Below are 14,397 nucleotides of genomic sequence, written 5' to 3'. Positions count from 1 at the left end.
TCTTCAGCAGATGGCAGAATCTGCAGGAGAGAATGCATCTGCCAGTTTTTCTCCTGAATAAAAACACAGTTTACACCATCCCAGTCATTTTTACAATTATTTCTTTTACAAGTAGCTGCTTGTGGTCATTCACTGAGCTGGTGCGTAACAGTAATACAATTTCCTGGAAAAGGTAAAGATTTCCAAATCCTCCGTACTGTGTGTCAAGGTGTATAGCTTAGTGTTTACTGTAAAAATCACATTTTCTGGTGGAAAATGTTTTCTTTTGAAAGAAGATAGCAATACTCTTTTTTATAAACCATAATTTGCTGTCACATGGGATTTGTAATGTACAAGGTATAATTATTGTATTGCAGTGAAAGTAAATCGGGAAACCAGGATGGAGCAGGTAATGATGTCACACCTGTGAGCATCCCAGAACTCTGTGTGTCAGTGTTATCCAGAACTGTAGAGATCATGCAATGTGGACCTGATTAAGCCACTGCTGGTTTAAACTGCAATATACAGAGACCCAAATGCATTAGCTGCAGTATATCTATTCATCCTCTTCCTCTAAGATCTACAAGCAACTGAACTGAAGCTTTTGTGTTCTTGTTTAATTATTCATTTTAATAAATGTATTCAGGTAGGCTCTTTGGTCCCTTTACAAAACATTTTACACAGTAGATGTAGAATATGTTTCAGTATTTCAGTATTACACTTAAGTTACTGCGTCCTTAATACTGCAGTATTAGTACTGTCATTCTTTTTTGTGTTCCTTGTTGGGGCAGGTATATGATACCTCCAGAGGGGAAAGTGGGAAGAGCATTGTCCTTGTAACACTGCATTGCGGTACATCACAGGGTATATTACTTTACTTTCTCTTTGCAAGTGTAAAATGTCTATTTACCTTTGTATGCCTAGTATTAATAAAAAAAAATAAAAAAAACACAATGTAATGTCCAGCTTTTGGAGCTTAAAAAAAAAGAAAAAAGAAAAAAAACAAACTTTAAGCTAATGCTCACAGCAAAGAACAACTGTAGATTTTAATTGTGTGCTGCATAAGTTGTGCATTTAAAACTGTGGGCTTCTGGATTTGTCATAACTGCGTCTTGGTTTCGGTTTGTATTTGAAGTAAAAAGTTCTCCTTTATTGGTTTATTTGTGTTTGCATAGTTGTTATTGCTTTACGGGTTTCGGGGACATTCTGACAGCAGACTTTCAGTTGGCATGTGAATAAGAGTTTGTATTTTGGTGATTGATAGATGATATACAGCTATACAATTAAAAGCCGGTTTCTCTGGCTTTTTGCTTCACAGCCAAGCTTTAATAAACACAATTACTTTAACTGTTACCTGTCGAAATGGAAGGTTGATGGGCAGTACATGAAACTCTTGGTCAACACAGTCTACATCCTTGTTTAAATATTTTTGGTTCACCTGCGTAATAGGTTATTGAGAATGCTTTATGTACATACACTTTTTTTTTTTTTTTTTTGCAAATTAATTGTTATGTTGTGTCAACTAATTTTTTAGGACACAATAATACATAATTCTGGTTTTATTTAGCTCTTCAGTGAGTTTTCTCTTTTAAAATGTACATGTTTGGGCACAGTATAATCGATTTGGATTAGTACCCTGTAAACATCTTTTTAATAGCTGTTTCTCTAGTAGAACCTGACATTGAGTCGGAGATAAGGAATTCTTAGAAAGATGCAAGAAGGAGCGGCTGACTTCATCTGAAATGTTTCACTTTCAGCACAATATAGCAAGGTTCGGTTTACCCCCTATCAGTCGGATCAATGTCGAATATTAGAATCTCTTGGGAGAAGTGTGACTATTGGTCAAAGCTGTTGCCTGTAAAATCTTCTCAGGTTCAGCATAGTATCCTGGTTTAGCCTGTACCGATTAATGCAAATTCCAAGGGCAGCTTCCCTCCCCATCAAACAAGATCCACAAATGTGGGAAATACCCGAAACTAAAGCAGTTTATATGGAATACTCTGTCCCTTTTGAGAGAGCCTGGAAAATATTATTATTATTATTATTATTATTATTATTATTATTATTATTATTATTATTATTTTAAAGTAAAAAATAAATCTGGAATGTATTTCCATTGTTCATAAACCTGTTTAAATTTTGTTAAGGCAACAAAGTGTTGATTTATGGGTGATTGCATGCTTAGTTTTCTGCCAAAATATACTCAAGTACCATTAACATGTTTATACCATTCTGGTGTTGATGTATGATCTTGTTTGTAGGCTTTGGCTCGCTTAATAGAGGGTGGTACCGTATGTTTAATTTCTACGCCATTATCCATATAAAATCACTTGCATTGTCTGAACAATCAATCCATTTGACAAAATGACACAATGATTGAAATAACCCCCTACGCATGGCTGAGTCTTGTATTTATTATCAAGTGAATGAAATTGGAATGCTAATATATATTTTATGAACCCAGTTACCCTAGTGTTGAAGGCATCAGAGGCATGTGCATTCCTACAGATAAAGGAGGGAGTATAACTCCTATAGGCATAGAGACCTTTACCTTTGATTCCATGTTTTGATTCAAAAATTTGAAACTGCAGGTTAAGGGTAGTGCCTTTGTTTGCAGAGAACCTGAATGAGGTAGCCGTTACAGCTAGCGTGACGACTTTTTCAAAATGCAAAAACGGGACACCTGCCATTTTTTAGGGGGGGGGGGGGGGGGGTATTGTATATTTAATAACAGTATTTCAAAATGTAAATATTAACTTGACAACTTTGAATGCTTCGTTCTTAATATCATTTTCACCTCAGTATCCAATTCTAATCCTCTCGGAATTTGCACAGATGCTTACTTTTTTTCTTTTGTGGAGTAGGCCTAGTCGTATAGGGACTCCTCCCTGTACCGACGTATCACTATCAGTGTCACTTCAACTTTCAGACCTTTTCGCATAAACAAAGAAAACACTGACATTAAAATATTCTATGAATTGTATTTTGTTTCCTGTCGCCAAAGCAGATCAGGGTCAGGCTGTTGGGGAGCATGTGATGTGAGTGTAAAAAGTCACATGATAGTGGGACTATATAGTTTTATGTCTTAAATTGGCTATCCAATGTGTCAATCATTCTGGCACTGTGTAAGGCAATGTAAAATGATGCGACAGGGGCGAGGCTTTGCTCCAAACAGATATGCTAAGGTTTGACAGTGGCACTAAGCTGTAAGATTGCACATTGTCTAGGAATCCGGGACAAAGTCATTTAGCCCAGAACCAGGACTTGATTTTTACATTTAGGGACTGTCCCATCCAATTAGGGACTAGTTACAGCTAGCAGTCTTGGAGATATGGTTAAAGACAAATCCATCTCCTTGGAACTTCAAGGTCTGTTGTGTTTTTTTTTTTACTGTTTTTTTTTTTTTTTTTTCGTACCATAGTGAAGGTTTAATAATTGTTCTGAAAAGCAATTTTTTAAAATTTCAAAAGTTCAGGATTTTCAAGTCTGTAACGTCCACTTTGTCCTCAATTCAATGAAACTCTCATAACTGTTGTCACAGTTTATTGGAAATGTAATGATCCTAATAGCCTCCCTTTCATAAACACTGGTTTTCTTAACACTTAAAATAGAAGCAACTGCTGTGTCTGTCACTGTAGGTTAGCAGTCAAGCAGCAGTGTGAGAAGGCAGTAACACATATATTGTGACTGTAGCAGCAACCCCTGTCTGTGCCCTGTCATAGTAAGCCCATGAGAAGGCCACCCGTGTGAGTGTGGGCTGCCGAGCAGAGAAAGGATGAATAGAGAGCTGGGAACTCGGCTGTGAGGCATGATTGAGCAGCGACAAAAGTTGCCCATGTCATAACAGCTGCAAGGACAAAGTAATGTAAAACTTGGGAATTTAATTTGGAGAGGCTTAGCTTTCTAAAAACAGAGCTTACTTAACACTTACAATTGTTTGTGACCTGGGTTAAGACTTTGCGAACTGATGTTCCTAATAGTGCTGCACTGGTTACGTGGGAAATACATGCAGAATTCAGTATCCTGGTATTCTGCTAAATGTAGCCATGGCTGGCTTCTCAGTTTACTTATTACTGATTCATGGTGTAATTGGAACACAGTTCAAACTATGTATTCACAGGCAAAAGTTTATTGGCATTATGTAATGTAATACAGTGATAATCAGAATTAATATACTGTTTGATTCATACAGGAACAGTGGTATGAGTAATGCATTAGAAGTATAATAATAGTCTTTTATATAGATTTCATTTTTCTCCATGACTGATTAGATCACACCCAGTCCCATGAAATGTCTGTCAGACTGGCAACAAAGTTCACAGTGCCAAATATGGTGATGGTTTTGTTATCTGGACTTATGAAATCACCAGGACGCATTTTGCTCCCATACCCCAAGCTATCAGTACACTGAAGAAGGTAATGGCCAAAACATTTGTCTACCTGACCAGGTTTCTACGTTTTACCTCAATATATGTGTTGAATACATGTATATACTATATGAGTTGTAATAATTACTTTCCAGAGTTACCCTAGGTACAGCTTTAGTCACATATAGTAGAAACACTGTGGGAGGTACTGATAAAAGCTAGCCTGCCGTCTATACCAGCATCGCTAGAATGTTGCTACAGTGTCTGTTCCGACAATGAAGAGTTTTTTTTTTCTTCATGTTAAGAAGCTTTGTGGATTTTCCCTAGATCTTAAACCTGCTGACAATTTACCGAATACTTAGGATGACATCATTGTTAATGGGGTTGTTTTAAGCACAGTGCAAGTAGATTTTTCATGTCCAATTTGGATATCTGGTTACTCTCAAAGCATACTGTTTAAACTGTTGGAGGATTTACTCTCTAGCGTTACCTCCTTTAGTTAAAGTTGTGTTTTTTGACATCTGGACATTCCAGTAGTTCGGGGTGTGCAAGGTGTTTAAATGTCAGATAAAATTTTTTAATTTTGTTCTCTACTAGTTTTATACTGTTCAGATATTTATTTATTTCAGAAAATGTGTCTTTTCCCTTGCACCTGTTGCTAAATAGGGTATATAATACAGTGTGTAAAACATTTAAAAATACATGTGCATGTTTCATTATGTTCAGATATATAATATTTTATTTTGCTTTATAAATCTTCATAAAACACCCAGATATTTTGTTTTTATTTCTTTCAACCCCTGTTTTATGTATACAATAGTGACTGTTTGACAGGAGCATAACAGTACAGGCTTAGTGTTTAAACCATATTTAAATGTATGTGCCTTTCAGGTACTGTAGCTGCCCCAGATGGCTCTTATAGAAAAAAAAAATTGAAACACGCAGTAGACAGATAGTGCCAACCATTGGTACAGATATAATTCTGCTTGCACCTGATGGTATTTCTCCACCACTTCCAAACAGTGTGTACAGAAATGTATTATGGTGTCAACTGACAGTTAGATTAAACTGACCTGACTGCTTTTTAAATTTTGTGTTCCATAATTATTGCAAACATTAGTCTGGTGTTTTTTTTATGCATACCTTCTAGTCATACTACGCTGTAATAATAATTTAAAAATAACAATGGAACGATTCTAGACATACCCGAGACCCATGGAAGAGTTTTATCAGTGTTCAATTAACAAGAATAGGACTGTTTGGGATGTCAGATTTCAGGGACAGGCCTTTTCACAGATGATTTATTAACAATGTCAGGGAAGCTTCATTGCTAGTTTCAGAGCTGTTGTGTTCTCTGACAGCTCAGTATTAATTACTAGCTCAGGCCCTTGGTCTTCAGCAGCTTCACACAGGGTTATTGTTTAATAATATGCACAATTCATTCATTTATTTGTGTCAGGTGTCATGGCGTATATATGTCTTAATCTCCCCTTAGAAAATAACCTTTTCTAAGTTGTTTTTTTTCCTATGGTTATGAATAGACATAGTGGCAAGGACTAACAATAAACAAATTAATGGCATGAATGCACATGGAAGCAGCAATTTGTAAGGCAAAATGTGCTATGCAGATGAAAATGTCAGCCAGTACTGCAATCGTGCATGTCATTTGTAGGTTCTACTTGCAGCAATTGAAACATGTAACTGTTAATTAGTTTTAGTTGGAAGTAGGGAATGAGCATCATGTTTGTATTCTTTAGGAAATTCATTAAAGCTAGAATATTGAATTAGAGGACTTGTAACCTTGTAACCAGAGGACGTTATGACTGAGGATTTGGCGATCCTGGTTTCATATCATTTCTTAACCAATGACTTGGGTGCATGCATGGTTCCAGTAATTGTCATATATATATTTTAAAATTATGAATTATTTAATCTTTGTTTACTCTGTGTCTTGGTGCAGTTTATTTCTGCTGGGACCAGGTATTGAGTATCTTCAGTTCCTTCATTAAAAAAGCAATACATGGTTCCTCTCTTACAGATGGTATCCACCAGGTGACGGCCCTGTGCACGCTGCGAGTGACTATCATCACAGATGACATGCTGACCAACAGCATTACGGTGCGGCTGGAGAACATGTCCCAGGAGAAGTTCCTCTCCCCACTACTCTCTCTCTTTGTGGAAGGAGTGGCTGCTGTGTTGTCCACCACAAAAGACGGCATCTTCATCTTCAACATCCAGAATGACACAGACGTGCACACCAACATACTCAATGTCACCTTTTCCGCTCTGCTCCCAGGGGGCCTCCGCAACCAGTACTTCCCTTCCGAGGACCTCCAAGAGCAGATCTACCTTAACCGGACCCTGCTCACTATGATCTCCACCCAGCGCGTGCTTCCCTTCGATGACAACATCTGCCTGCGTGAACCCTGCGAGAACTACATGAAGTGCATTTCGGTGCTCAAATTCGACAGCTCAGCTCCCTTCATCACCTCCAACACTGTGCTCTTCCGCCCCATTCACCCAATCAACGGCTTACGCTGCAGGTGTCCCCCCGGATTTACCGGGGACTACTGCGAGACAGAGATAGATCTGTGCTACTCCAGCCCTTGCAATAACAACGGACGATGTAAGAGCAGGGAGGGAGGCTATAGCTGTGAATGCCCTGAGGATTTTACAGGTGAGATGTTCTGTTTTGAATTATACCAATATGTCCCCTTAACTTCAAAATCACAAGACCGCATCTGAATCATGGAGTCATTGGGAATATTGCATGTTATCATATTACACCAACCCCTGAGTTCTAGATAAAATGCACAGGAGGTTCCTATTTGCAATATTTCTGAAAGCTGGGCTCAGGTATTGTTATCTTAGCTCATACAAATAAACAAGACGGCACGGTAATAAATTCCAGCTTCAAAGTGCCACCTAATACACCCGCAACTAGTGCAGATTAAGATAAACAAACAGAGCAAGATAAACAAAAAATACAAAACTCCTATATTTATTACAGTTTTCTCAGCCTGACAAAGCATTACTTAGGTTGAATGTTAGTCTGGTAACTGTATAGGCTACATGTACTCTAAACTATGAATAATAATAATAATAATAATAATAATAATAATAATAATAATAATAATAATAATAATAATAATAACTTAAACTATCAGTGTTATTTAGGATTCAACCTATTTTTTTTTATATTCTACTTGCAGTTCATCGTTGGATTTAATGTAGCATCAAGTCTGTTCTGCTGCATACAACTCGCTATCCTATTGTTGTCTTCAGATATAAAAAAAAAAAAATCCAAACACGCTTTTTTGAGACGTATTTACTGCATTTTGATCGCACGTTACATAGCACTGAGAAAATGAGTGTGCCTGACCAAACATTAAATTCTGTGTTGGAAGAAATTCAAGCATGAATATCGGTGTACATTGTCGGCTAAAATAACAAAAACTACCAATAGCCGATTGTGTTTTTTTTCCCTTATATCGGTGCCAATGCCGACAGGTTACCGATTATCGGTACACCCCTAATATATATATAAAAAATTTTGTTTAGGCATACTGTTTTATAAAAAAAGAATAATCAGTTCATAGGGTAACTAGTTTATGTGGCTTCAGGAGACTAATGGAATGGAATGCAGTATAGCAGGAAGCTATGCATGTACTTATACATGTACATAAAACACACTATTGAGGCCACTTTTTGAAAGGTTTGAACAGCAGATTATACCTTTTTGGATTTGTAATTCCTGGAAATCGGCTCAACTCCCGGAATTCTAAAGGTTAGCTTTTACAGAGACATCAATGTTTTGTGAATAAATGACTGGTACAATCTTTCATCTTATTTGACAACCTCTAGAACCTGATGATAAGGTATAATTCTCATGCAACTATTTCACCAAAATTGAACACTGGCTGAAACGTAGAGCTTGTCATGAACTTCCTTCATAGGGCAATTATAGATTAATAATCTGTCTTTCCTCTGATGGTGCTTTGAAGGTCACAGTTCAACTCCAGGTAGTTATTATAAATTTGTGTAGGTGATGACAGTAGGCCTGTCTCCATGCTTCTTCTGTTTCTGACATTAAAAGTAAACTGAGCTGTTTTTTGAAAACGGATTATCTAATTAAGTAATTACCTGGTTTTAGCCTCACATCCTGTTCTCCATAAAGTATGGTTACTCTTGGTGCCCTTCAGGAAACATTTGAAAAATAATGCAGTTTAACTAACTGTAACTGCAGCTGAACTGCATGATTACTGTTATTATTGCAATTTAACATCTCAAACTGCATCCTAAATTCACTTATAATTTGCAGTTACAGCAAAATTAAACTATAATTTAAGTGGTCAAACTATTATTCTCAGGCTACTAGTTTTCAAAATACCAATTTCAAATGTAGGAGGTGGGTCCTGCATTTCCATTTCAAGAGACCTCTCTGTATTGGAAACTGACATCAGTAACAGTCTCAGAAAACAAAGCAGGCATCCACAGGGCTAGTGTGGCCTATATGTCTGAGGGTGAGGTTTCATGTCCAGCTTCAATTGTTGGTTCTGAACTGAAAGACCAAAGTCTGTATTCTGTGTTTATAAAGATCAAATGCTAGCAACAGACTCCTTTGGCCCATAGCACACAGTTGAGGAAGTACACTGGGCTTCTATTGCCTTCAAGTTTTTTTTTTTTTTTGTTTTTTTTTTAATTTAGTCGTTGCCAATTAGTTTTTATTATTTTCTCCCCAATTTGAAATGCCCAATTATTTTTAGGCTCAGCTCACCGCTACCACCCCTGCACTGACTCGGGAGGGGCGAAGATGAACACACGCTGTCCTCCGAAGCGTGTGCCGTCAGCCGCCCGCTTCTTTACACTCTGCAGACTCACCGTGCAGCCGCCTCAGAGCTACAGCGTCTGAGGACAACGCAGCTCTGGGCAGCTTACAGGCAAGCCCGCAGGCGCCCGGCCAGACTACAGGGGTCGCTGGTGCGCGGTGAGCCGAGGACACCCTGGCCGACCTAACCCTCCCTCCCCCCGGACGACACTCAGCCAATTGAGCGCCGCCCCCTGGGAGCTCCCGTCCACGGTTGGCTGTGGAATAGCCTGGACTCGAACCGGCGACGTCCAGGCTATAGAGCGCATCCTGCACTCTAGCGAGTGCTTTTACTGGATGCGCCACTCGGGAGCCCCGGCCATGTCATTTTTAATATCTAATACTTTACTCGTATAACTGATAGGAAATTCACAAATAGCTGTTTTAATCTTCTGTAGTTGTTTTGTTAGGATGAAATGTGTATGTTCACTCCCCTCCACCACCCCCATAAAAAATAAATACATTAGGTACAAAGTAAGTTTGTAGAGCCAGCTTGTCAAGTAAACAGCTGTGCTTTGCGTTCTTTAAATCTTTGTGGGCTGGTGTATAAATGTGCCTAGAGCTTCAATATGTTTCACATTCCGGTGGTTTCTCCCCATACTATCACTTATTATTAGTTCTTGCTTTTTTAGTTGTGCAGTTCAATTGAAAACATTGAGAAAGACTTCTAGTCGGAAACTCTCTTTTAGTTTTACTACTTTTATGTGTATAATAAGAAGTGTAATGTGTTTCTAAATAATTATATTTAGTGCAACCATCCTGAAGTACTTTACTGATGCAACATTCCTTGCATCAATACATATTTTTTTTTCTTTTATGGTCATCAGACCTTGAGTTCACGTAGCATGCATCAATCAATCCTTACAAAACAATTGCCAACAGTCATTAAAACAGAGAAAATGAGAAGGATGTTCTCCATGATCCAATTTATTCCATATTTTAGGAAATTAAATCTTATATGTAGAAGCCTGTCAGTACTTGTGTTTTTACATCCATATTAACAAGACTTTGTCAGATTTGCAAATGTCTGTCTTGACACTAAATCTGTTGTTTAGCAAATGTAAACCATTCCATTTCTGAACTATCTGTCAGGTGAACGCCTGGTTGCTATGGTTGCAATGTGAGTTATAGTTACATGTGTGTTAATCTATTTGGAAAGGTAAATCCCATTTCTGTCAAGGTTAAGCTTTTAACAGAAGTAAAGTGTTTTTTTTTTTTTTACATTTCTGGTGGAAATGTCAGAATTGAAACAAATTTCTTTCTTGGCCTATATTATTCGCAGTAATCAAGTACTTTTTAGGGTTAAATTTTACTCATGTCAGACAAATGTTTTAATACACCACCATAAATTTCAAATTCTCAACCAAAAATATTGTGGGAAATTACGGATGCTCTTGGAAGCTATGAAAAGTGCTCAACTCTTTGCACGGTGTTTGATCATGAAACTGGGAGAACAGGGGTAAATGCATAACATCCCTTTGTGCTGAGTGAATTCAGTTGGGAATGTTTATATATATATATATATATATATATATATATATATATATATATATATATATATATATATATTATTGTATCTGTGCAAGTAACATTATATTTACTGTATGAAACACATATATTTTAGTGTCAAAAATCAAAAAAACAATTCATTACCTGGTTACAGGTTAAGATTTAAGCAGCCTTAGAGACTAGAGTTTTATTTTCAATGATGTGTTGATGTAGTTGTTAACACTAGAAGCCCCGGGAGCAGTCACTTTGACGACCACACAGAAAACAATTGTATTTTGATTATACGAACGGTGTTTCTGATGCCCCAGCCATCAGAAAGACTGCTGCGGGGCATCTAGGTATGAGTATATCTCAGGTCCTTCTAGTGTTAATGGGACTCTGTACTGGTTAGAAAATAACCAGACAGTTTATATGCTGAAAGGCATCAAAATACCTTGTTGAATGTGTATGGTACTCATCTTTATTGACGTGATTCAGACTAGTAGATCAGGAATCGGTTTTGAACATTGTATCCGGCTTTCGTCATCAGTTTAGATTAGTACAGTTACGGGATTTACTGGTGTTGTGTCAATCAATGTGTCTACCCCTTTCTTATATTATTATATATGTACTGTTCACAATGAATAGGCTCAATTATACATCAAAGCCGAACTTGAAGTGTCCATGTGAAACTGTAAAAATAAGGAACCTCTTCTGTTGGACCGATAACATTGATTTTAATTTGCATGTCTTAGCCTGGCATATGAATAGCGCAACGCTAATGCCTACTCTTACAAGCATTTCATCTTCAATAATGGGCTTACTAGGCTTTCTTTTGAATATGTTATCCATGTATCTTTGATGCAGCCTACCTTTGTTCTGCAACTACAATATGAATTACTAGCATACTCTATCAGTCATGCCTAAATTTCGGAAATGAAGCATTTAAAGACAAAAAAATCTACTCTCCTACTTTTCTACTCCCAGCAAATGGTATTTATTAAAAATGTTGTTAAGACTAATCTTGTTAGGTCTAAGCTGTTACTCGCTAAACCACGACACATTTTAAATCCCAATTATGCTAGTAAACAAAAAATCATGCTTTAATCTGTGTTATTGTTTTTATTGTTAATTATCATTACTAATTTTCACGTCATTTTTATTCAAGGAGAGCACTGTGAAGTGAACACACGCTCTGGGCGCTGCTCTCCTGGTGTGTGTAAGAATGGAGGGACCTGCATAAACCTCCTTATAGGTGGGTTCAGATGCGAGTGCCCCCCTGGAGAGTATGAGAGGCCTTACTGTGAGATGACCACCAGGAGCTTCCCTCCTCAGTCCTTTGTCACCTTCAAGGGGCTCCGGCAGAGATTTCACTTCACTGTTTCCCTCATGTAAGTACAAAACCATGGACACAGCCATGAAATTCATTCAGGATCGCATTTTAGTCAGATTATTTACAACATTATGTGTTATATTTCTCACAGCCATTTTTTTATGAGCCAGCTTTAAGTTGAAGTTTTCTCTTTAATTTTGACATGCTAATTCTAAATATAGTAAAATAAAAGCTTTCTCCATATTTTTTTTTTTAAAAAAGGCTTAATAATATATGCATTCAAATTCGAGAACCAAGATAATCTGCATGCACACAACAAAATAACAAAAATGACTGCACATGGCCATTGCAGACCCTTAACACTTTTCCATATCTCTGCTTCTCTATGTGGCCATAATGCAGTTAAAATTCTTCCTGCCCTATTGTTACTCCCATTTTTACATTTACATGTAATTCTACTGGAGGGCAGACTTGCCCCACCTTTTCCTACCACAAACAGTGATTAAATTAGGCATGTGAATGATGGAATTCATGCACCAGAGGCACAAGGGTATTATGAGCTTGTAGAGCAAGAGGGGTTCATTCACACCTGCGCTTGCTCAGTCACAAGTCTGTGACTTTTGAAGTAATCTTGAATCCAATATGCAATGCTGATGAGCTCTTGTGTTGCCAGGCAGCGTAAAAAAACAACTGCGGCTTCCAGTATGCTTTCTTTTCTAGTGACAAAAGAGGGTTGAAGAACTGTACAAAGCAGTGTATTCCCTATTCTAGACATTAAGGTTCTTCAACTAAAATATTTATTTTGTAAGACATTATACAAAGAGTGCAATTGATAAAGATTTTCAAAAAGGTGAGCTCATTTTAGTGCATAGATAGTCTAAACACTTTATGTTTGTATTTGAATACTTATTCCTCAACCTTGTCCATTTCAGGATAAACGTACTGGTTGGTGCACCTCTACCCTCTGTAGTACAATTTGGTTTATGAAGCTCATCTCGTCTAGTCTATGTTAGTCTAACTTTATACACCACAAACCACACTGTGGTGCACAAAAATGAAATAGGGTTCAACTGGGCTTAATTTCAGTTTTCTTGTTTAGCATTTGAACAATGAATGGAGGGTATTTGACTCCTCTTTCTAGGTACAGTAGAAAGGGGAGGGGTCCTGAATTCTCAAATGGAGTTTACTAAATGCTTTTGAGTCATTGTAAACTCCTAAGTGCCTGGTGTGTCTTTCTCTTTTACAACGTATTGTCTTGCGAACATTATGAGCCCATGGGGCACATTTGTAACAAGAGTAGGGCTATTGGGCTCTTTGCTTTCTCTGCTACTTTGCATGACTGTATAATGGTAGATGCTGCAGTGATATATAGTTGACCTTTCGTTATATTAAAATGTGGTCAGGAAATTGCATTCAGTATTGGCCGCCTGCCAGCTAAACCTTGTCATATAACCAGGCTTGTTTTATCATATATTTAGTGTCTTGACTGTTAAGAGGAGATTTCAGGGTATGCAGGATTCAGGTTGAATACGTGAAGGCCCATCTTCCGTGTCACTCTCACGTTTTCAAAGACACCTGATAGAAATAGCTTGCAGTGTGACTGAAGCCCCAAAAAAGTATATGGGGCTTTAATTGAAAATGTGAAATCTTCCAAAGCTAAAGACCAACCAGGAGTGTTAATTAGGCACACAATGTGTTTGATACAGTTACAGTTACAGTAAAATGAACAATTACTAGGAATTCTTGGTTTTTTTAATACATTATTTTAAAAAGGCAAACTTTGTCTGAAGGAAAATATTTTTCAGTTTTTAGACTATGCTACTTTATGAGCCTATTTTACTGCACAACCTACAGCAGATAATATTTTTTCTCAGCATGTTCCTTTAAAACTTGCAGCCCTGTAATGTTTTGTTGTCATAGTGAACCAGTCTCAATGTGGCAGTAAAATCCAAGTTAGTGGTTCAATAAAAGTAAAACATATTGCTGTGCTTTTTTTTGCAGGTTCGCTACCAGGGAAAGGAATGCTTTGCTGCTTTACAATGGTCGTTTTAATGAAAAGCATGACTTTATTGCGGTAGAAATCATTGACGAGCAGATCCAGCTGACCTTCTCAGCAGGTAAGATGGACAATTGTCTTATTTTGTAAAATAAGCACCCAAAGCAGAATAGCTTCTCATATTGCCATGATATCTCACTGTGGCATAAAGAAATGTTTTATTTTAAAAGAAAACTAATTATCACAGTTCTTTTCATGGGCTGTATGATTTAATTGGGTATATAGAATAGCTACAACAGAGAAGTCAGTTACGGTATATGAGATGTTTTTTCTGGTGGCTATTTTTCAAGACAATGGACTAGGCCTT

At 37.4% G+C, this 14,397-nt stretch overlaps 1 protein-coding gene across 3 annotated transcripts in view; it reads left to right on the top strand.

The window, feature by feature from the left end:
* The window catches only part of LOC117419880 (cadherin EGF LAG seven-pass G-type receptor 1-like), a 98,656-nt gene that overhangs the window by 34,220 nt on the left and 50,039 nt on the right, over nucleotides 1–14,397 (top strand). For all 3 annotated transcript variants that reach the window (XM_058986088.1, XM_058986087.1, XM_034033207.3), the window contains exons 2-4: nucleotides 6,385–7,023; nucleotides 11,870–12,092; nucleotides 14,036–14,151. In XM_058986088.1, coding sequence (XP_058842071.1) covers nucleotides 6,385–7,023; nucleotides 11,870–12,092; nucleotides 14,036–14,151 — 978 coding nt within the window. The remainder of the gene's footprint in view (nucleotides 1–6,384; nucleotides 7,024–11,869; nucleotides 12,093–14,035; nucleotides 14,152–14,397) is intronic.

The sequence above is a fragment of the Acipenser ruthenus genome, chromosome 14 (assembly GCF_902713425.1).
Source record: "Acipenser ruthenus chromosome 14, fAciRut3.2 maternal haplotype, whole genome shotgun sequence".
NCBI classification, from domain to species: domain Eukaryota; kingdom Metazoa; phylum Chordata; class Actinopteri; order Acipenseriformes; family Acipenseridae; genus Acipenser; species Acipenser ruthenus.
The sequence above is the reverse complement of the archived record's forward strand: the minus strand, read 5'-3'. Positions and strand labels throughout refer to the sequence as shown.